This window comes from Staurois parvus, unplaced genomic scaffold (assembly GCF_062004578.1).
Source record: "Staurois parvus isolate SC_StPar_1 unplaced genomic scaffold, SC_StPar_1.0 ptg000714l, whole genome shotgun sequence".
Taxonomy (NCBI): domain Eukaryota; kingdom Metazoa; phylum Chordata; class Amphibia; order Anura; family Ranidae; genus Staurois; species Staurois parvus.
The window spans coordinates 7,735,862-7,759,770 of record NW_028318510.1 but is presented as its reverse complement, the minus strand read 5'-3'; the positions used below and the strand labels follow the sequence as shown (position 1 = coordinate 7,759,770).

The 23,909-nt window shown below is 41.4% G+C and overlaps 1 protein-coding gene across 1 annotated transcript in view; it reads right to left on the bottom strand.

Annotated features, from left to right (window-relative positions):
* SLC30A5 (solute carrier family 30 member 5) overlaps positions 1 to 23,909 on the bottom strand; it is a 49,259-nt gene that overhangs the window by 14,242 nt on the left and 11,108 nt on the right. Inside the window, exons 4-11 of the mRNA XM_089653487.1 lie at positions 20,786 to 20,871; positions 18,764 to 18,851; positions 17,422 to 17,509; positions 12,974 to 13,050; positions 8,526 to 8,696; positions 5,178 to 5,466; positions 3,404 to 3,612; positions 92 to 249 (exon numbers count right to left, since the gene is read on the bottom strand). Of these exons, the coding sequence (XP_089509613.1) occupies positions 92 to 249; positions 3,404 to 3,612; positions 5,178 to 5,466; positions 8,526 to 8,696; positions 12,974 to 13,050; positions 17,422 to 17,509; positions 18,764 to 18,851; positions 20,786 to 20,871 (1,166 nt within the window). The remainder of the gene's footprint in view (positions 1 to 91; positions 250 to 3,403; positions 3,613 to 5,177; positions 5,467 to 8,525; positions 8,697 to 12,973; positions 13,051 to 17,421; positions 17,510 to 18,763; positions 18,852 to 20,785; positions 20,872 to 23,909) is intronic.

Sequence of the window (23,909 nt, the reverse complement as noted above, 5' to 3'; positions counted from 1 at the left end):
TTCCCCTGACAAAAGTAACAAATTCTCAAATATAAATTGGCTGACTGGAACCTGGGATTTGCCAAAGCTTTCCATATATGCACTTGCTTACCCATAAGAGAAGATCCGAGTTGCCTTCCACCGAGTCATTAATGCAGCAATAAGTCCCATGACTAGAGCAGAGCAGTCAAACAACATGTGGAATCCATCAGAAAGCAGCCCTAGACTATTTGTCCACACACCATAGAACAGCTCCACAAAAGTAAATGCCTGAAATAAAAGCAGAGATTTAGTTCCACACTGAAGAACAGGCCATTCGGGTAGGTAATCTGATTTTATATATGGTAGGATGGAAGCTCCAAAGCTTCGTTATCATCCAGCTTAGGCTTAGTGCACACTGGACATTTTTGCTCTCTCTCCTAACACCTTTCCTTTTGGCAATGGTGTTTTGTCAGGAAAAAAAAAGTGATATTTGTAAATGCATGTAAGTAATGTTTTTAGGCATGTTTAGGCGCGTCAACGCTTGGGTGTGAATTCATTTAATTTGCCAAAATAATTTATTCTGGCTATTGCAATGAGTTAACACTCAAGCACCAAACGCACATTTAGACAAGATGTTCTACAATAATGTTGCTGTTCCTGGACATGCTGGCAGTGGGTTTTTTTCTGCCTCTAAACGCCTATGTGTGCATGGACACATAGGCTAAATTGCAGGGGTGTTTACAAGCAGGGGAAAAAAAAAAAAAAACATGCCCCGAAGAACAGCTTTAAAAACGTCCATTGTGCATGAGGCCTTAAAAAGACAAAAGTCCAATTTAAAAAAATGCTAAATATTGATCCTGTATTACTTTGCGAAAAGGATACAGTTAATAAAATACAGTAACAATATACTATAAGCACTAAGCACCCATGACTTTATGGCTCACAATAGCTGTAAGGTGAACCTGACCTGGCCTATAACATTTACAAGGTAAAAATTATACTCAGATGCAGCAACTTAAGGTGCTAGTCTTCAAGTGAATCCTTCAGTCCCTGTAGAGACCACAGGATCTTACTAGGTCTAAGCTAGATTCCTTTGGCCTAAATCAGCAATAAGCCCATGGTGCCAAGCCCTACGTCTGGCATTCAAAGTTCAAGTGCCAGAGCTTCAGTTGGCAGTAGAGGCTTTAGCATTTGTCACTTGAATAATAAAGCAAGGCTTAGCACTAGGAAAGAGCAAGGTTTAGGGTCCATTCATGTTGCATGTTCAACGTTTGGTGCATTAAGACAGCCCATTTATTTTAATTTAAGGATTTTGCCTATTTTTCTGACATAGGGGAATAACAAGTTCCAGTAGGTAATTTTTCTGTCCAAAACAACCCCTTAATTTGTTGCCTTGGCCTCAAAACTCAAACCTTAAGACTTCATCCACGCTGGGTATTTACTTTTCTCCTCTGAACGCCAGAGCTCTTGGCAGGAGAAACACTGGTTAAAAAGCGGGCCTAAAGTTGTGTATTGCACATGTTTAGCTGTGTCAAGCGTTTGGACGTTAATGGATTCCATTGGCCAAAATATTAATTTATTTGTTTTTTTTTTTATGCCCATTGTGCACAAGGCCTAAGAGATGACAACACTTGAATTCAAATCTGTTAAATTTACAGTTACTTAAGAATAGATCTCTAGGTAATGTTACTGCTTATAAGTAGTACCCAAGTAGGAGGATATCCAACTTAGATCCCACCATCTATATATGACTTATCTGTGCCTTTGGGTCAACAGCTTGTTTATAAGCAACAGCACAAGCCTGTTCCCAATGTCTTTTTATTCAGGTAACTTTTGAAACAAAGACAAAAAAAAAATTGCTTTTTTTTTTGTTAGATACTACAGAGAAGAAAATGACAGTACATACCTCACATTACAACAATTGTTACAATAGAAATAACTTCTCAATCAGTAGACAACAAAGACAGTCATCTCAACCTCCCTCCCTCTTGGATACCATAAATGTTTAGTTTTTTAGTTGCTATCCAGGAAGAAAAATAACATAATGGTGTTATAAGAGGTATTCCACCCTTTAACATTATAGTTTGAACACCAGTCCTCCCTCACATATGTCAACTTGGTCAAAGTTCCAAAATACCGCTTTCAATACCAATATTGTGAATAAGAGTGTTTGAATATAACCTCAGATACTCCCAAAGACATGCTGGTAGGTTAATTGATTCCTGTCCAAATTGGCCCCAGTATGTATGAATGTAAGTTAGGGACCTTAGATTGTACACCCCTTGAGGGTTAGGGACTGATGTGAATGTACAATATATATATGTAAAGCGCTGCGTAAATTGACAGCCCTATATAAGTACCTAAAATAAATAAATATTATGGTCAGTACATTTAAATACAAACATATTCACCTGCATAGTCAGTGTAATTCCTAGTCCATAAAGATCATTCTTCGAGATCGGTGTGCCCTAGGGCACGATTTGTATCAGAATGAGTCTGGAGGGAGTGTGCCTGGGTTAACCAGACCTCCCAAACTCGCTAAATTTTTTGTGGGCATAAAACTTAATATGTTTTTCTATCTCTAATAAAGACTTCCATTGGTCATCGGTCCATTTTTGGGCCAATATACCACTATAAAGACCAACCTAGCAATAGGCTCATGAAGCTGATCGAACTTTACATTGTCGGGTAGAATACCAAGAATCCCTATTTTTGGGTCTAACAGTAAAGTCAATGCAAAAATGTAATTAATTGATTCAAATATTGATTACGGATATCTAAAAAGCTTTGGGCATCTCCACATCCACACTGCATCTAGTTCAGTCAGGGGAAGAGATGCACACAAAATTAAATATTTCCTTTGGGGTATGTTAGACAATATACACAAACAGAATGAGATGGAGACATTGAGGTCAGGGGTATGGATTCAAGTGCTGCAGACCATTTCTCAGCTTTCAGGGTACCTACATCTTTTTGCCATTTTGTGTCACTATTTGCTGCACAGTTGGTATGTCTTGTGAAGAGAATGGCATTATAGATTATTGCAATGAAACCTCTCCAATGCCACCTGTCTGCACTATCATAGCGATCAGGGGGGAGATCAAGAGCAGGATAGATATGAGCTGTACGGTTGGGTTTGTATAGCAAGACTCACTTGCAAGTATTGGAAGAAAAAATGCTGTGGAGAAGAATATTCCTCTAGCAAGATCTTAAAAGTTTTAATATAGGACCTTAATGTCTTTAGCACAGCTCATTAGATTAAATATGGTCAGACTTACTGGTAGCAACAAATTACCACTACACTGGCCCATTAAAACCAGGGGAGAAAGGAGGAAGGAAAACACCTTATGAGAGTTCAGAAGCAGCTGGGAGATTACCATGTAGACTGCAAGTGATTTTTAAATACAGGTAGCTCCTGTCACATGTAAACCAGTACACCTACCAGGTTTAGACATAGAAAGTAGAAGATCTGCCTGGAGTCGTATTCTTCGAGTATTTGTTTGAGTGAATCCTTAATAAACCTAGGCATAGATGGGGAAGTGCTGTGCAGGGCATCACCCATAAAGGTGTACAGAGGTGTCCCTTCCGGAGAATAACCAACAAGGGTGCCCTTCTGGCCCTTCCTGGATGCCGAAGATAGGATGCTTGCAGCTGTTAAATGAAACACATAAATAACTGAACTGTAAAACAAATCTGTATATATGTATAACAACTGCTCAATAATAAAAGCCACTTACAGTATTGTTTACATATGTTATCAGAAATTGTAGTTGCCGTTTTGGAACCACTAAGCCACTGTGCTGCCCAGTTCACCTAAAAATCATAGTCAGTAGAGGCCCAAATAATGAATTTTAGGGCCACCAATTCTTAGTGTAAGGACCAGCAGAAACGTTTAAGAAACCAGGAACAAAAAAGTAAGCTTTGTTTTTTTTTAACAATAAAAAGTAAATTGCCAGCAAAAATCTTTTTGTAATGAACTGGTTAGCTGGATCTATCCAGTCTTCCATGTTGGTTGGTTTGGCTGAACATCATACAGTATCTGCATTAGACATGCATTCAGTTCACAAAAATGAATAGCAATCAAGAAAATGTCTCAGGAAAGCAACAACACAACCTGACAACACATGGAACAGATTTCATTGTCATTCTAGGTGGAGGGGATTGTTAAATGTACTAACAAATTAATGCTGAACTCCAGCTAACACTTTATAGGCACTTACAGCATTTTTTTCCCTTTTTGCGATAAAGGTTTGACACAAACAAAAGCTGATTATTGTACACTTGTCAGTAGTAAATTGTTTGTCTCAACCCTGTAACTGCTACATTTTCAGAGTGGCTTGTTCTGTTGAAGAACATCAGACTTACTGGACAGATCACCAGTTTAAAAAAAAAATTTATGTAGCCATTACATCTAGAAGTTGGTAAGCTGCAATATAATAAATGTTTGCTTTAGGGTTTAATACTGCATTAATTCTTACCACAGGTAAAAAAAAATAAAAAATAATTAAAAAAATCCATAGATGGATCAAAAGTTAGCTGGTTCAGCAGGGACTAGCCCATTTCTATCCATGTGTGGCTGTGCCTGTTTGAGAGAAGTCAATCAACTTTTGTCGAACAGGCTTGTTTGAAAATTGTTCTCGATTAGTTAGCTGACTGATCAATGTACTCTGAAAGCGGAGAGACATGCTATAAGAATACAATGTCCCAGTCGGAAGGATTGCTCTATCCACCTCATTTCTTTTTTTTTTTTCCAGCCTGTTGGCCAAAAAACAAAAACAAACAAACAAAAAAAAACCAAAATAATAATTTATGGGCAACCTAACTTTTTCACTGTGTGTGAACCTAATGGTGTGACATCTCCTGAAAATTTGTATCCCTCCTCTCCATGCCCTCTCATTGGTGATCAAACACTACTCCGTTGTTTATACACACTGCACTTATGATGGCCAACAAGCCCAAAACATTTGTATGCAGTTTGAAATTAATGGTTCTACAATATTAGACTGTGCTATATACTAGCCTTTCTGGATGCCCGGTAGCAATGGACTGCAAAGGAATGATTTGCATGACCCCACCCACTATTCTGAATGGAAACTTTCTGGGATATTTAATGGATGAGACATGTAAATACCTACGTTTCTAGGAGGGCTTTACTTTACTACTAAATTAACTAGTTAAAATTCTGAGGACACCAACCACTCTCAAACAATACTTACACAAGAGGAAAAAGATAGAGCTGACCACCACTCCTCCAGAGAGGACATGTTCAGTGCTAGGCTGGTGTGCGGGCTTATTCATGGCCCGCAGCTGGTCTGTGATAGGATGAGTCCAGAAATTCCCCAGCAGCAGAGCACTGATTACTATCAGGAAATATCCATAGCGCGCACACTTTGACACTTCCATCTTAACTGAGCAAACAGACTCCACATAGAAATCCAGGATCATGACCGAGAATATAACGGTGATGAAAGGCATTATGAGAGAAGACCATGACTCCACTTTACTCTGAAATAGACACATATTAAACAAAAGGTTAGATGGAGCAAGGATAGGCAATTAGTATTGGAAAAATGACTAATGCAGATACTAATATCAATACAATAATAATATTTTACTGCAGTAAAACACTATTTCCCAGATGTTAGTTGGTTGTGTTCCACAGTCACAACCTTGACCAGGTCTAAATGCTCCCTTGTGAAATATTGCAATAAACTGTGGAAGAGTCTTTGTTATTTCATCCTTTCCTGCTAAACCTGCTGCTTCTCTGAATGGTCTCTCTTTTTCTGCTCTGAATCTTTATTTCTTTCACCTTCAGCCACAGAAATGCAATCAAAGCACTACTCTGTACGAAGAGGGTGTAAGGTCCACTGTATCATACTCTTATGGTATACATGTAGTTTAGCTTACTGTGCGCTTTGTATTGGTCAGATTGGAATGGAGTAGCTCAGGGAGACCCATTCCAGCCCAAAGTTTATGTGACATACAAGCCTTTCCGCCTAAGAATGTTAATCAATTGTCAGTATGTAAAGTTAAACCCTATTTGAAGTCTTCTACCTTTGTTCTTCTCTATAGTGAACCTCCGCATGTTATCATTTTAACAGATGTTTGCTTGGAAATGCCTATGTGTGTGCTTCCCATTCTTTCACTGCAGAGTTTCATGCTGGAAAAGATGCATAACAGCCACATTCCTCCTAACAGGTTTCCTAACATAGACATTTTGGGGTTATTTACTAAAGCTGGTTCACTCAGACCCTGGTGCAGCTGTGCATGGTAGCCAATCAATTTCTAACCTCAGCTTTTTCAACTAAGCTTTAGCAATAAAACCTGATTGGTTTCCTTGCAGAAGTACACACGATTCTGAGTGAACCAGCTCTAGTAAATAAACCCCTTTGTGTTGGGTAAGAAGAGGGGTGTGCTTTACCAGGTTTGGTAGATTACAGAATGAACTGGGCAGTGTGGTCATAATCTGTGCCTGTTGTTTGGCACAGTCATATTTAGACACTGCAACTGCAGTAACAGAAAAGTGGAAAAACTATGTAACCAAGTCTTTTTCGTACGATGTCTATCTAAACCAGTGTCCATTTTTGTGACTTCAATTGGCCTTTAAAACACAAATCCACCATCAACGTTAAATTGAATCAAAAATGGATTCTGTAACCATTTTCCTTCATCCTGCTAACCCATAAATTAAAGTGCTTCTAAAGCCTTAAGGTTTTTTTTACCTTAAAGTGTCGCTAAACCTACATCATTAAAAAAAAAAACAGAAGAAAAAAAAAAAAAAAAAAAACCCCCACAAACAAAAAAAAAAACCACACACTATCAAATGCTGTATTACATGTTGTTCATACTCAGTCCACTATGAGATTCATTTTCTATATTCTGCAAAAAATCTGGTTGATCCTACTGTTCTCTATCTCCCCATTCTGTCCATGTCCCCAATGCAACTGGGGATTTTGCAGAGCGGTGTTGGCAGCCCTGTTTGCAGGGAGTTTCTATGTGGATCATTTTCTTCCTATCACATCTGAGCAGCCCACGCTTCTATCACATGTGGGCATATGCTTAGTGGTAAATGACGGCTAACCAGCTAAACACAAAGGGGGTGGGATAATATATCTAGATTGAAGGAGGCTTCGCCTTCCTCTTATTCTAAGACACTGGAGGGGTGTGAGACAGCCTGTGACTGGCAGAAATCAGCCAACACCGTGTTATTAAATGTTAAAAACAAAAGCTTGAGAGGTGCTGATTTTCAAAGAAAAAAAGTCAATATTTGCATATAAAAACTTTCATTGTGCAGTTTTCACTAAACATAATCTATGTAAAACAATCTTTCAACATTTGCTCAATTTGATTCATTCAGATTTGTGATGACTTTAACCACTTGCCCTCCAGAAGTTTTATCCACCCTTCCTGTCCAGGCCATGTTTTGCAATACAGCGCTGTGTTACTTTAACTGACAATAGCGCAGTCATGCAATGCTGTACCCAAATGGAATTCATGTTCTTTTTCACCACAAATAGAGCTTTCTTTTGGTGGTATTTGATCACCTCTGCTGTTTTTACCTTTGCGCTAAAAACAAAAAAGACTGACAATTTTGAAAAAAGCACAATACTTTTTATTTTCTGCTATAAAACATTTACACCAAAATGTATTCTGCTACATATTTTTGGTAAAAAAATCCCAATAATTGTATACTGATTTGTTTGCGCAAAGGTTATAGCATCTACAAACTATGGTACATGTACTGGAATTAAAAAAAAAAAAAAAAAAAACATTTTCATACTAGTAATGGCAGCAATCAGCGACTTGAAGCGGGTCATTTTTACACTAATTGACACTTTTTGGGAACCAGTGCTAAAAATATTATGCATTGACACTGTACTAATGACACTGGCTAGGATGGGGTTAGCACCTAGGGTGATCAAAGGATTAAGTTTGTGCCTACCTATGTGCTTGGTGTACACTAGGTGGTGCTTTTACTATGGGAAGTGATAGATCGTGTTCTCAGCTCTGCAGAGAGAAACGATTCAGGATTCACAACAGTGCTAATGACCAACGATCAGCGGGTGCTAGCAAGCAACTGCTTGCCGGGCCGTGCAGATCGTTTTGTGCTGCGACAGTTCAAGGCTGAAGATTTTCTCCGGTGGAGTGCGCCCCATGTGGAAGTGCAAAATTACGCTTATTTATGTGATTTTTGCACAGGAATGCCGCCCTGTAGCAGTAAAACTGCTATAGATAGGAGGTAAAGTGGTTAATACTAACTGCATCCTCAAAATGCCGCAAGCATAAATCAGTATTGTTGATGACCATGGGTTCTAGATCTGTATATTGTCAATCACATCCCGACAATTTGAGCCATTGCTGTTCCAAGAAAGACTAATACTTGATCTATGATTAAATAACATTACACAAGAAATAAAGTCTGCGGGCCAATTCAGTTATGAGACACAGATAGCTCTGCTTTTTGTCTCTTGGACTGAGCTTAATGCAATACTGCCAAGCAGAAGCAATCTAGACATTTGTATAACACATAACTCAACGTGTCTGCAGATAGAGAAGGTGATTACCTCAGTAGTTGCAGCAAGGACGATGACCCACGGGCACAGTAATATGACAGACACAAGGTGAGACAAGGCCTGCAGACGCTTGGCTCCACCAATATCTAAAGAGAGCTTTCTGGAAGCTGTGTGGAAACCAACATTGAAACATAAAGCCAACACAAGCAACAGTACTCCTCCCTGAAAGCAACAAGAAAACAGATGCACTTCAATTAAATAATACTTTATTTTGTACAATGCAAAATCATTTTGTAAAAGCACATGAGGTCATAAATACTGAAAGATGAAACCCTAGACCAGTGATGGCGAACCCGTGGCACGCGTGCCACAGCCGGCACGCCGAGCCTTATCTGTGGGCACGCCAGGAGAATCCAGCGGCGCGCTGTCTTCCCGGCTGTAGTGTGCGTGACAGCCGGGTCCCAAGTGCGCATGCACAAGAAGCAGTGCTCTTTGTGAATGGTAAGGCGGTACCTGGGACACATGACAGATCCCAGAAGCCGCCGGACCAATCACAAAGCGCAGCGCTTCTCGCGCATGCGCACTGGGCATCCGGCTGTCCGACGAGCGTAAGATAAAGAAAAAAAACTCTGCGGAAGTAAGAGCGGGTACCTGTCAAATTCAGGTACCCGCTCCCCCTCCCTCCCCAAAGGTCAGCAGTCATCTCTGTACTGTCCGCAGTCTCTGGTCATCCCTGTGCTGTCCGCAGTCTCTGGTCATCCCTGTACTGTGTCCGCAGTCTCTGGTCATCCCTGTACTGTGTCCGCAGTCTCTGGTCATCCCTGTACTGTGTCCGCAGTCTCTGGTCATCCCTGTACTGTCCGCAGTCTCTGGTCATCTCCTGTACTGTCCGCAGTCTCTGGTCATCTCCTGTACTGTCCGCAGTCTCTGGTCATCTCCTGTACTGTGTCCGCAGTCTCTGGTCATCCCTGTACTGTGTCCGCAGTCTCTGGTCATCCCTGTACTGTGTCCGCAGTCTCTGGTCATCCCTGTACTGTCCGCAGTCTCTGGTCATCTCCTGTACTGTCCGCAGTCTCTGGTCATCTCCTGTACTGTCCGCAGTCTCTGGTCATCTCCTGTACTGTCCGCAGTCTCTGGTCATCTTCTGTACTGTCCGCAGTCTCTGGTCATCTCCTGTACTGTCCGCAGTCTCTGGTCATCTCCTGTACTGTGTCCGCAGTCTCTGGTCATCTCCTGTACTGTGTCCGCAGTCTCTGGTCATCTCCTGTACTGTGTCCGCAGTCTCTGGTCATCTCCTGTACTGTGTCCGCAGTCTCTGGTCATCTCCTGTACTGTCCGCAGTCTCTGGTCATCTCCTGTACTGTCCGCAGTCTCTGGTCATCTCCTGTACTGTGTCCGCAGTCTCTGGTCATCTCCTGTACTGTGTCCGCAGTCTCTGGTCATCTCCTGTACTGTGTCCGCAGTCTCTGGTCATCCCTGTACTGTGTCCGCAGTCTCTGGTCATCCCTGTACTGTGTCCGCAGTCTCTGGTCATCCCTGTACTGTGTCCGCAGTCTCTGGTCATCCCTGTACTGTGTCCGCAGTCTCTGGTCATCTCCTGTACTGTCCGCAGTCTCTGGTCATCTTCTGTACTGTTCGCAGTCTCTGGTCATCTCCTGTACTGTGTCCGCAGTCTCTGGTCATCTCCTGTACTGTCCGCAGTCTCTGGTCATCTCCTGTACTGTCCGCAGTCTCTGGTCATCTCCTGTACTGTCCGCAGTCTCTGGTCATCTCCTGTACTGTGTCCGCAGTCTCTGGTCATCTCCTGTACTGTGTCCGCAGTCTCTGGTCATCCCTGTACTGTGTCCGCAGTCTCTGGTCATCCCTGTACTGTGTCCGCAGTCTCTGGTCATCCCTGTACTGTGTCCGCAGTCTCTGGTCATCCCTGTACTGTGTCCGCAGTCTCTGGTCATCCCTGTACTGTGTCCGCAGTCTCTGGTCATCCCTGTACTGTGTCCGCAGTCTCTGGTCATCTCCTGTACTGTGTCCGCAGTCTCTGGTCATCTCCTGTACTGTGTCCGCAGTCTCTGGTCATCTCCTGTACTGTGTCCGCAGTCTCTGGTCATCTCCTGTACTGTCCGCAGTCTCTGGTCATCTCCTGTACTGTGTCCGCAGTCTCTGGTCATCTCCTGTACTGTGTCCGCAGTCTCTGGTCATCTCCTGTACTGTGTCCGCAGTCTCTGGTCATCTCCTGTACTGTGTCCGCAGTCTCTGGTCATCCCTGTACTGTGTCCGCAGTCTCTGGTCATCCCTGTACTGTGTCCGCAGTCTCTGGTCATCCCTGTACTGTCCGCAGTCTCTGGTCATCTCCTGTACTGTGTCCGCAGTCTCTGGTCATCCCTGTACTGTGTCTGCAGTCTCTGGTCATCCCTGTACTGTGTCTGCAGTCTCTGGTCATCCCTGTACTGCGTCTGCAGTCTCTGGTCATCCCTGTACTGCGTCTGCAGTCTCTGGTCATCCCTGTACTGTGTCTGCAGTCTCTGGTCATCCCTGTACTGTGTCTGCAGTCTCTGGTCATCCCTGTACTGTGTCTGCAGTCTCTGGTCATCCCTGTACTGTGTCCGCAGCCTCTGGTCATCCCTGTACTGTGTCCGCAGTCTCTGGTCATCCCTGTACTGTCCGCAGTCTCTGGTCATCCCTGTACTGTCCGCAGTCTCTGGTCATCCCTGTACTGTCCGCAGTCTCTGGTCATCCCTGTACTGTCCGCAGTCTCTGGTCATCTCCTGTACTGTTCGCAGTCTCTGGTCATCTCCTGTACTGTGTCCGCAGTCTCTGGTCATCCCTGTACTGTGTCCGCAGTCTCTGGTCATCCCGGTACTGTCCGCAGTCTCTGGTCATCCCTGTACTGTGTCCGCAGTCTCTGGTCATCCCTGTACTGTGTCCGCAGTCTCTGGTCATCCCTTTACTGTCCGCAGTCTCTGGTCATCCCTGTACTCTGTCCGCAGTCTCTGGTCATCCCTGTACTGTGTCCGCAGTCTCTGGTCATCCCTGTACTGTGTCCGCAGTCTCTGGTCATCCCTGTACTGTGTCCGCAGTCTCTGGTCATCCCTGTGCTGTGTCCGCAGTCTCTGGTCATCCCTGTACTGTGTCTGCAGTCTCTGGTCATCCCTGTACTGTGTCCGCAGTCTCTGGTCATCCCTGTACTGTGTCCGCAGTCTCTGGTCATCCCTGTACTGTGTCCGCAGTCTCTGGTCATCCCTGTACTGTTAATTAGTTTGCACTACTGTACGAGTTGTTTTTTCTAAACCAAAAGCTCGATATTCAGGTTTCATTGCAGTGTTGGCACTTTGAAAGAAATAAGTTGGTTTTGGGTCGCAGTTTGGGCACTCGGGCTCAAAAAGGTTCGCCATCACTGCCCTAGACTGATGTATAGAGCAGAATGGCCATCTCTACAGAAAGCTCACTTTAGTAATAGCACTGATAAACCCAACACACTTTTATCCCAAAGCATGCACACAAGATGTTTTTTTTCAGTGCACTGGAAACCGTTGTTCCAGTGGAGGAAAATTCAGCTTAAAAAAAACACGACTAAAGCTACGTTTTGCATGCTTGTTCATGCATTTGGCGTTAATACATTCTATTGGCCAGAATAGTAAACAATTCTGGCCATTAGATTGGATTAATGTGCAAAGCGCATAAACGTGCCTATTATTAATGTGCATTTGACATTTTTCCGCCCAAATTTTCCCTCTTCTGAATGCACAAGTGATGTTTTCTTTATTCTGCCTGTAAATGTCTATATGTGCATGGACACACAGGTTAAAATAGAGGGGCATTTAGAGAAAAAAAAAATCAAAAAAAAAAGCAATACAGAAAAAAAAAATCAAACTCCTGTAAAAGTGGCGTGTTTGACGTTCTGTGTGCATGAGGCTTTAAAACGGAATTAAAGTCCCACAATTGTGAGTACGCAGGCTCTTTACTGCAGAAGAGACATGTAATGTCGCTTCTTTAATAAAAGAAACCTACCCGCCTGTTTGCAGTCTTCTTTGGAATATTCACTAAGCTGCAGAAGTGCAGCTCAGTTTATATTCCGGCACAGCGTCTGTGTAACAGGATGACTGCACTCCTGCTCACGAGAAGGGGTGATGTCATTCCATGCCGGTCAACGAAGACAGCCACAGTTCAGCACCTAATAGATGCTGGCAAGAGATGTCACGCTGAAGGATTTAACATGTTCATGCAGGTCAGACTGTAGCATGACACTTTATAGAGAAGGAAAAGTTTAGGGATCACAATGGCAAACATACATATTAAATTAAACAAGGCTAAATATACGACACAATGGAGTACATAAACAGGAATTAAATGTAAGACAGCCTACAGCTGATAAACATGGAAAGGACTAGATTCAGGCAAGGGCACCTGAATCTAGAAGTTTTCAAATATCTGAAGTATTGAGTATTTGATAATCAAATATAAACAGATCTAGATTTCTGCAGTAAAACTGAAGGGAGTCTTACCTTATGATCTGCAACTCCTAATAGGGAGAACGCTGTGTACAGGAAATGCGTTAGAGTACTGTCATGGTGTCCTTCAGCTGATACAGGACAGTTAAGGCAAAATAAACACAGAACCTAACATACATAAATTAAATGCAAATCCTCAAAGAACATTCACAGTTTGTATATTGTGATGGGAGTGACTTTTGGGGGTGGGGGGACCCCTGTATCATCGTCCCTAATTCTTATGTTTAACACACCCTGTGCCTGTTAAGGGGTACAGGGCGTGAATGGGAATTGTGTATTGGTGTGTTGCCCTTTGTTCTCTGCCATGTGGCTGTCCATTGTTCTGTGTCTTGGTCGGGGGGGGGGGGGTTCCTGTAGCCCTTCCCACTGATGGGGTGGGCTGATTATGTGTTTTCTGTCCCTGGTTGTGTTTCCCCACCCTGTGTATATATCTTGTGTGTGTGTGTAAGAATAAAGGAGTTGACTTCCTGTTTTAAGAAGAGTCGGGTGCTGTCTTATTTCCTGCATGATCAGCGGGTGGTGTCCGGGGATTTGAGTTCGGACAGGGAAGCTGGAGTATAATGGAAAATACCCAAGAGTGGTCAGGTTCCGGTTCTGTTACACATATACAGCTGAAGACAAAAAAAAAAAAAAAGTAACAAAACCTATAGATGTTCTCTATTAACTTCCTGCACACCGGAAATCAGGAGTGACTTCACTACAAGTCAGTCAGAATCTACTACTTTCCACGACACTGTCACAGTTCAGGGACTAGAGTGGGAGGGGTTAAGGCATGTTACAGGAGGAAAAGGACACAGGGAAGCACCGTGATGATACATTCTAAGGCCTTGTTCATACAGAGCGTACATTACTCTAGTACAGCCATCACTAAATGGGGACCATGGTCCAGATGTGGACAGAGTCAATGTACGTCTCGGACCCGCCATGGTTGTGCCATTTAGGAGCCAGTTCTCCCCCCAGCTGCCACTAGCACTGTCTTCTGTGCAGAGCTGACAGAGGGAAGCAGCACAACAATGGATGGAGGGTGGTAGCTGGCCCAGTTAACTGATTGATTTCTACGACTGCCCTGCATCATAGCAACCAGTTAACTGGGGCAGCTCCTACCCTCTGTCCATCACTGTGCTGCCCTTCCGATGCCAGCTCTAGACCCTCTGTGCGTTCCGTCCTCTGCGCTGTAAGGTAGGACAGGGAAATGGGGTCTGTCACAACTATTAAGTGCGGGGGAAGCATGGATTGATGTGAAGGGGGTCCGGAAACAAATGTGAAGGGAAGGGGGTGATATAAAAGGGGCGGGTGAGGACAGGAATGTGAAGTGAGTGTTATGAAAGGAGGGGGGGGGGGGTTTACAAAGGGGGCTAGGACAGGAATGTGAATGGGGGGCTGGGGACTGCAATGTGAAGGGTGAGTTCTATAAATGGGGTAAGGACAAAAATGTGAAGGGGGTCTAGGCACTGCAGAGTGAAGGGGGGGGTTTCTATAAAGGGGGTGAGAACAGGAATGTAAATGGGGGTTCTATAAAGGGGGGTGAATACAGAAGTGTGAAGGGTGGTGCTGTAAAGTGGGTGAGGACAGGAACGTCAAGAGGAGTGCTATAAAGGGAATAAGCATAGGAATGTGATGAGAGGCTGGGGACTGCAGAGCGAAGGGGGGTTCTATAAAGGGGGTGAAGACAGGAATGTAATAGGGGGTTCTATAAAGGGGGGTGGGGACAGGAATGTGAAGGGAAGTACTATAAAGGAAATGAGGATAGGAATGTAAAAGGGGGCTGGGGACTGCAGTGAGCAGGAGGGGTTCTATAAAGGGGGTGAGGACAAGAATGAGAAGGGGGACTGAGGATTCCAATGTAAAGGGGGATTCTATAAAGGGGGTGTGGACAGGAATGTGAAGGAGGGCTGGGGACTACAATGTGAAGGAGGGGTGCTATTCGGACCTCTGCTGGAAGAAAATTTTACTGAATGGACCTTTGTGAATTTTAATTCAATACCCCTGCTCTAGTCTATGCCCCTACAATGTTGTGTTTATTCACACGGGGATGCACAGGTGTTCGTGCATCCCTGTGCAGGTAGTTCCACTGGTGGCTACAGGGACACAGCTGCTGTGTCCCAATTATGATATCCATGAGAGTGTGTGCAAGTCACTGAACTCACACTATTTGCGTTTGGGGACCCGCACCCACACGGATGTCATAGTGGGACACAGCGGCTGCGTCCCTGCAGCCACTGCGTCCCAATAGACATCAATAGGATTACCTGCACGGGGATGCATTTAGCACCATGCGGGCAAAACAGCCCTGCACAGAGGTAAAATATTGTATTGCCTGTGTGAAGTGAGGGCAAAAACTCCAGGGCCATATTTCATAATTCCCTCCAAATTGATAAACTGTAAAGGCTTTTAAAGAATTACCTATGGACAATTTTAGTTACTGTAGTTTATTTCATGGGCAGTTTTAAATCTTGACAATTTTGTAATCTATTTACTCGATACAAGATTGTCTTTTACAAAAAATAAATAAAATAAAAAAAAAAAAAAAAAAAAAAAAATCGGGTATTATATTTTGTTTGAGCACACTAAAAATTTTTTTATTGTATTTTTCCTGAACATTTTCATTTGATAAACAGCTGCACAAATATCTCGAGACATTTAAAATCAGAACAGCCACCATTTTATTCTCCAGGGCCTCTGCTTTCATAAAATATTTAATGTTTGGAGGTTTCAAGTAATTTTCTATAGGAAAAAAAAAAAAAAAATCTGATTTTAACATGAGTGTGAACAATACAAAAACTGCACAACAAGTGGCCTATTTGCAGAATGTTGCTGCCAGGTAGGCTTTTATTGCAGTAAATCTCTTCTTTCTACCAGCATGTGCAGAGTGTACATTCTTGATGTGGTTTGGTACCAGGCTGAATTAACAGTATCGCGGGCCAACCAGTCAAGATGGCTATGGAGTTCAAACCCATAAGAGTGGGTACAGATGTTGGCATATGACAAAACAAGGGGATTTTGAGGAGATAGCAGCTGATGCAATGCTGGAAAGAGGGGGGGGGGGTTTAGCAGGTAAATCTGCCATACCATGGAAATATGCTCTGTATGGTAACCCTCGTCAGACTTTATTTCTGCTATATATAGCCCTATTTGATTTTTATCATAGATAGGATAGCTGGGCATAGCCTTTGGCTCATTGGAATTCATAACATCTTTTTTAACATCAATTTTTATACATTATGGTATTAATTCTCTGGCCTTCTATAAAAGTTTTGTTTCTAATTTGTATTATATTTCTTACGATAATTATAGAGGAATATGGAGGGCGATTTGGTTTTCTTCCTCTGCCGTAAGTACCACAAGATGGATATTTGACCACCCTTGCCCCTCCGATGATTTACACCACTGAATTTTGGACTATGCAGTCCCATCTTGGATATCAGTATTTTTATGACCGCTCTGATCAACATTAACTGTTTAATTCCCTTGTAAGTATGAAAATGATTCTATAACCGTTATTGATGTCTTATATATTAACTATTATTAATCTCAAATATGTTTATTCAGAGATCCCTTTTGTACTCGTGCCCCCTAAAGAAGATCTAAAAGTGAAATGATCAAACCGTGTCAGATTGTTTTGGGAATGTTGTATTGTTGCAACTTAAAGGGAACACATCCCTGCAATAGTTATCAGAGCTAGTGTGCTTTTAAATGCAATGTATCTTTTATTAATTTTTTTTCCAATAAATTGTATGACTAAAAAGAGGTCCTTATGAGTACATATGTGATATGTTTGCTGCATTAAAGTCCCATAGGGGGTTATTTTTGTGTATATTCATGTTGGGGATGAGCAGCCAGATACTAGATTTTTCATCATGAGCCATTACTATGTAGAACTCTGTGCTGGAACTGCACCTGAACATCTGAGGAGGTGAATATTAAAGAAGTGGATCCATATTGCTGAGTATTCCCTGCAAAGCATTGCTCCTAGATAAAGGCTTCAGTGTTATTCATTCTTCTGCAGAATATTGCTCCCAGAGCAGAAAGCGCTTATGCCGATTTATAATTTGATCAGCATATTGCTCTGGTGCGTTGATTCAATTTATTTGGTGGTGGATTTAGCACACGGTGGATCTTTGTTGGACACAAAAGAAATTCTTTTGAATGATATTGTGACACAATATATTGGTGTTTGGACTTTATTCACTATATATTTTTTTTTGAACACTTTTCATATGTGATATTGTATTTACTTTTTATAATATTAGCGCAACCTGTTTTTTTTATTATTTGCACCTTTGTAGGTTAGGTTTTGCAGCGCTTATATTTTATATATATATGTTTTAGTTTTTCACTTAATTATTATTTCTTCTGTGGTGCTATCCATATTTTTTCTGTTGTGTTATGAGAAAATCAAAAAAATAAAACTACCTCCTCCATTAAACCTCAATAAAGGATACGGTGTTCTGCAATTTTGGCCATCAGATCATCATTATCAAAGAGAAGTAAACAAATAACAGCTATAATAAAAAAGGCTGCACCCCGAGTCTGTGTAGACAACAAAAAAAAAAACCCTGCATAGTTAGAACCAATATTAATATAAAGAAAAGGCGTTTGTGTAAACACTGTTGTAATGCAGAATAATCAGTGTCCTTATATTCTACTACTAAGTCTACCTAAACTTTAATATTTTCTTTGTTTTGGATAGAGTGGGACTAAAACACTTGTTGAGTTTTTATAGCAGCTTGTGTCCTCATTACAAAGATTCACCCCTTTATTTGTCCTGTTGATTATTATCACCAAGAGTGAAGGAAAATGCTAAATATTGAGTTGTCATATATATATATTGCTGCGTAAATTGACAGCACTATATAAGTACCTGTAATAAATAAATAAATGGAGATAGCAATTCTGGTGACAACTGCTAATAGGGGATTTCTCTGACTGTAGAGACAACTTCCCATTTTCGCTATGTTCTAATGTTTTAATTAATTTTGTTCTGATATACACTAGGATTTTTGTAAAAGAATATACTTATAAGTAAATCTAAAACTCTTCCTGTCTGATAGAGTGGTGAAGGGTTGGAACCACTGTCAGTTTTTTTTTTTTTTTTAATCACTTCCTGTGTTTATTTTGGGAGATTTCCAGATTTCTTGTTCCTTTTCACCACCAGGACAAAAGATTAAAGCAGAAAAACAGGGAAAAAAATGTTTTGCCTATGCAGTGGGGCTGTGGTGGCACTGCACGGATTAAATGCTGGTTTTGTTCTAGGAGAGAGGACATTGAAGATATACTCGGATATGACCTGCTGATCCTTCCCGCACAAGACCAGTCCTTTCTGTTCCTGCCCCCCCCCCCCGTGGTCCAACGGTCTTGTAAATTGACTGTTCCTGAGGTCAGCACACTCAATGCATACTCCACAGATAGGAACAGTCCATCGCTGGACCACAGGAGAGCACAGTGTTCTGTAGGATCGGCTGGTCAGGTGAGTACAAGCTTAGTCTTTATTCATAAAAAAAAAAAAAGAGCTCGAAAAAAGGGGCAGCCCCACTGCATGGTAAAAAAAAAAAAAAAATTAGCTGTTCTGCTTTAAAGGGAAATATCCCCAAAAATATATACCAGAAAAAAACTGGCAGGTTCTGATTTTTTCCCCCCACTTTATCAAAACATGTAAATTTAAAAAAAAAAAAAAAAAAGGAAGGGTTTTTAAACATGTTTCACACTGCTAAACAGATCATTTCTAGGCTACCCTGTGTCAGCTCTTTTGCTCTTTCTAGGTATAATTTTTACTTGGACAAATACCTTGGATGGAACCCCACTGGAACCAGTGAAAAGCACTGTAAGCAATGTTAGAGCCACAATATCACTGTGTTCAAACAGCAGCAACGTCCTGCAAAACAAATATAAATCAACCAGTATACAGATGGTGATAATTCTAGTATAAAAGCTATTGAGAGATTGAGTGGAATCTTTTCTTATAAGCGGACAAGATTTTGTAAATTGACAACATTTTCTTCCACCAGCTGGTAAATATACTCATAATGGTCAAAAAAAAAAAAAAAAAGTAGAAAATATGTTGAACTGGACAAAATCACCAACACGATAGGCAATTTGTTTTCAACACTGAAAATGTAAAATCAACACATCTACAAACTGTCACCACCCCAGTGTCCCTTAGGATAGGTTCACACCTATGCAGTTTGCATTTGATCCGTTTCTGCAGTGCTTGTTGCTGTGCGTTTTTGACACGTTATTTTTTTTTGCCAACTTGTTGCTGGGCAGATTAAAACGCATAAAAAAACCCTCTACATGCATTTCTGCAGCAGCTCCATTGATGTCTATTGAACCAAACCACAATGTTTTGCATTTAAAAAGGTCCCTGACTCTTTCAAAAAATGCACCAGGTGAAAACGCAGAGATGTGAACATGTCCCATAGGAAATCGTGTTAAATGCCCTGTAGTGCATTTCTGCAAAATGCTTTAGGTGTGAACCTAGACTTAAGCCTATGTACCAAAAATGTTATAATCTGCAGTACATGTTGCATTTTTTTGACTATGTCATACCGCTGTAATTGGTTTAATTAATTGCCTATGCAGCTGTACATATTTGATGTCATTAGCAATGTCACGGTATGGGGGCTTCTTGGACCAGTGGCATAAGTATGGGCTTTTTGCAGTAAATGAGGCTTATATATATATATATATATATATATATATATATATATATATATATATATATATCTCCATCTCTTCTGTATAAATTTATCATAGGCCACTAGTCACTGTGAATAACCACTGCATGGACTCCAATGTCTATGCTGGAGCCTTGTGCATGTCCCTTAAGCTTAACCTAGCCCTTAACCTTCACCCTAACAATTTACATAGGACCAAAAGTGAACCCCTAACACACCCACCCAAAAAAATAATTCACCCCCTGAAACCTAATCCATGCACTATACCAAACCCCTTAATAGCCAACATAGACCCTTCTAAATGACTGGCTCCTGTTAACTGGATATTTTGTAGTGCCTAAGGCAGGATATGGGCTCAAAATCAAGTGATCTTTCCTTTTCTTTCACCTCATGAGCCTCTTGTCCCACAGCGCAGAAAGCTCCTGCTTTGGTTTTGAGATGGATCAGATATTTAATAATATTTAAACAAATGCAAACTGTTGATTCTACAGGAATTTATGCTCAGGTCTCACTTTAAGAATTCCAAGAAATACAAAATTATAGCTAATGATAGAATACATCTGTATATAAATTCCAGGTTGGGGGAAAAAAAAAAAAAAAAAAAAAAACTGCGCTGGGTTCTATCACTTTTATAATAAATGAATGAGGGGTAGGACAATGGCTTAAGGGTTAGTGCTTCTGTTCTGCAGCACTGGGGTCCTTGGGTCAAACGCTGGCAGGCCACCCTGGTGTTTACCCTGTGCTTGCATGGGGTTACTCCAGTTATACTGGGTACCTCCCACACTCCAAAGACAAGCTAGTAAATTAGTTGCCTCCTGTCTACAATTGGTCCCAGTATGCTATTCTACTGTCCCAAAATCAATCTGATAAGCACTTTGCATGCCCACGGAGAACAGCACTACAGATATATATGCTGATTATGTTCATGAGCTCTACCTGATAGCCAGCCTTAGGATAACTGGTTGGTAGGCAAACCCCTGCAATGCCGAAAAACATTTCAGGAGATTTGTGTTGTGTTTGCTGTCCCCAAAGTTGTTAATGTAGTTTGTGCAGTGTCAACTATTGATGCGTTTCTCAGGAACTGCCATTATGCAATCTGATGTTATATATTAAAAAGGAGAAATTAAATTACCGTAATGGTCCACAAAGAGTGAGGCCAAAGAACCACAGAAGTGAGATAATACAGCCAACGAACGCATGCTTCACAATACTGATCCACTGAAACGAAAGACTATGTTAACTACATCCTATATCCTAGAACAGACAGGTTATACTGTAAACAAAATGCAAGACAACAGATTTCCACATTTAACATATGAAGGTATAAATGAACTTTGTGCCAAGGTGGTAACAAAAAGGCCTCTTTGTACCACAGGGTTATAAGGAAACAATGGGGTTGACTTACTAAAAGGCAAATAGACAGTGCACTTTGTGAGTGCAGTTGCTCCAGAGCTTAGTAAATGAGGTAACACATCACTGTACAAAGAAAACCCAATAAAAAGCAAGGAAAATTAAAAAACAAAAAACATGTTTGCTTGCATGATTGAAGTCAGCAAAAGGTCTCCTCATTTACTAAGCTCTGGAGCAACTGCACTTGCAGAGTGCAACTACACAGTCTATTTGCCTTTAGTAAATCAATCCCAATAAGTTGAAGTTTTAAAGTGTAGTTCCACTTTTGCAGCCTAATTGGGGTAATACCTACTTTATACTTGTTACATGTTCTCATTAACATAGCACAACAAAAAGAAAAAAAAAAAAGAAAGAAAAAAAAATAATCATTTGCAAATTGCCATTTTAAATGCTCCTTTCTGATAACTCCAGCACTGAAAAAAAAAATTATCACACTTTGTTTTCTTGTTTTATGAGGGGGCTGGGAAGCGGTGTTAGCCATAATGAACCCTGGCTTACTGTGCTAGCAGATCTCCTTATCAGTTGTAAACTCTACTGTAGATTTGAACACAAAGGGTTAGGCGCAAGAAACTGGCCTCCTGTGTTGTATGTTAATGAAGGGATAAGTTCAGAAGTGCTTGCTGTCAGCCATGAGGCCTTCTCCTGAGAAACATCTGAAAAAGGTAACAAATATTTCATTTTTGTGTGTCTGTATCGGAATACATAACAAACAACATATAGTGGGGTTTTCCCCAATTTGACTGCAAAAGTGAGAGTACACTTTAAGGGTGGATTCGCACTATAGCTGCGCAGGAAATCACATGCGATTCAGCCAGGAATTGCACCGCATTCCTGTTCAATTCACATGCAATTATTTGCAGTGTGATTTAAGCTCATTCATTTTGTATAGGCTTAATTCACACTGCACCCACACGAAAAGGGTGCAGGAACCTTTTTTTTCTGCACCAGATTGGATTGCATGAGTGTTCACACCCATGCAATCTGATTCATGCAATCTGATTCTTGCAATCACACTGCATTTTGTGATCTGTTTTGGGGTGTCATCAATTTACCATTGACACTGCTGGCGGATCACATGAACAAAGTGCGATTTCAATGCGGTTCAGGAAACCGATGCAAATCAGGTCTAAACCAAAATTCCCATTTGTGGTCAGTCAAAACTGAAAATATCATTTAAAGTCATTCCTCTGTTAACAATACTTAAGTAATAGTTGTCACTGAGTCTTCACGGGCTGTGAACACCGTTTATGACTGTTAATCTGAATTAGTCATTGATAAACTAATTCATGAGAAATTGTGCAACCTATACAATTCCCCATGCATTAGTTTATCATTTGCCAGTCATATAATCGTCTGCATAAGTAGATTAACAACAGACAAAGTCTGCTGCCACGATACTTGGTAATATTGTAGTTCCACAAAGATGTTCAGCTACACTGTCAAAAAAATGTCCACATCTACCAAGAAAAAAAACAAAATACAAAAAGGATGACATTTTAATAAGCTGGTAAATCTCAGAGCAGTTTTGACACTTGTTTACACACACACACACACACACACACTATTAGCCCCTTTGTTATCCTAGGACACCTGATAAAAGGGTACTAAATAAAAGTTAATAAATTAGCATAAAATAGATAGTAAACAGTTCCAAAGTGACTTTCAGTGCTCATACGGTGCCTCTTATCCTGGTAGGTCAGTGCTTGTGCAATGGTTATAGAGAAAATTGCGCACTCACCAGACGCGCAATATAAATGCGCCCATAAATATAAATCCAGACGTCATCAAGGTAGGACAGGTGTTGGGGTGACTTCCCTCTAAAGGGTAGGGTGGTGCATCAAATGGGTCCTTGTACTTTACTGGTGATCCAAATCAGCCAGAATTCCCCTTAAGGGATGAGTGGGTGCTGCTCCCTGGACGCACAGGATGCGCGTTTCGTGGAAATCCCCTCTGATGACGTGCGGGTGCACGAAACACATTAGGAGGAACCAATTACGCCGTGACGCCGTGCCCTGCATGAGTTAAAGATCCATCCCAGTACCAAGAGAGGGATTCTCCTACACTCCTGCTCTCTAGCTGCTCCCATCCTCTGAAACTCCCCAACCCAATCTGTCCGGTTAATTCCTCCTCCATCCACCTTAGATGATCCCAGAAAACCGATCTCTTCATGGAAACCTACCTGCAAGCATGCCTATCTTGCTATGGGGGAAACACTGGGGGCTCAATCCCGAGCCGGGCTGTGTGCTTCTCAACACCGACACACATACACACACACGCTTGCTCGACCCCACCCACTGCTCAACAGAATTTGATTGACAGCATCAAGAGCCAATGTCTGCCATTGCTCTCACTGAGCTCTTGGGCACGGCGTTGGATTGAGATCAGATACTTAGGTGGGGGGCTGGGGGGAGCTGAACGTTAAAGTTTTTTTTACCTGGATGCATAAAAATGCATTAAGGTAAAAAAAAAATATTTAGCCTTTACCACAACTTTTTTTACTTAAGTTATCAAAAAATAGGATATTGAAACTTAAATTTTTTGTATTTTACTGAATCTAATAAATGTCGTGGTGGTCTTAGAGGAAAAAATACATTATCCCCGCCCCCAACACTGAAGGAAAAAAATGAAGCAAAATAGAAGTGTTGCTCACACTAACCAAAGGCCTCATTACATTTGAAGGCTTCAATATAGTTGCAATGGGCGACATCATCAGTTTTGCTATAATCAGCATAATTTAGGCTGTTTCAGAAAAAAATTTTTTTTTTTTTTTTTGGAAAGTGGAGGCGAGGTACACAACAACCAAACTGTCTTTTCTCTTGTGCAGTTTAGAAAATGAACCTTATTGC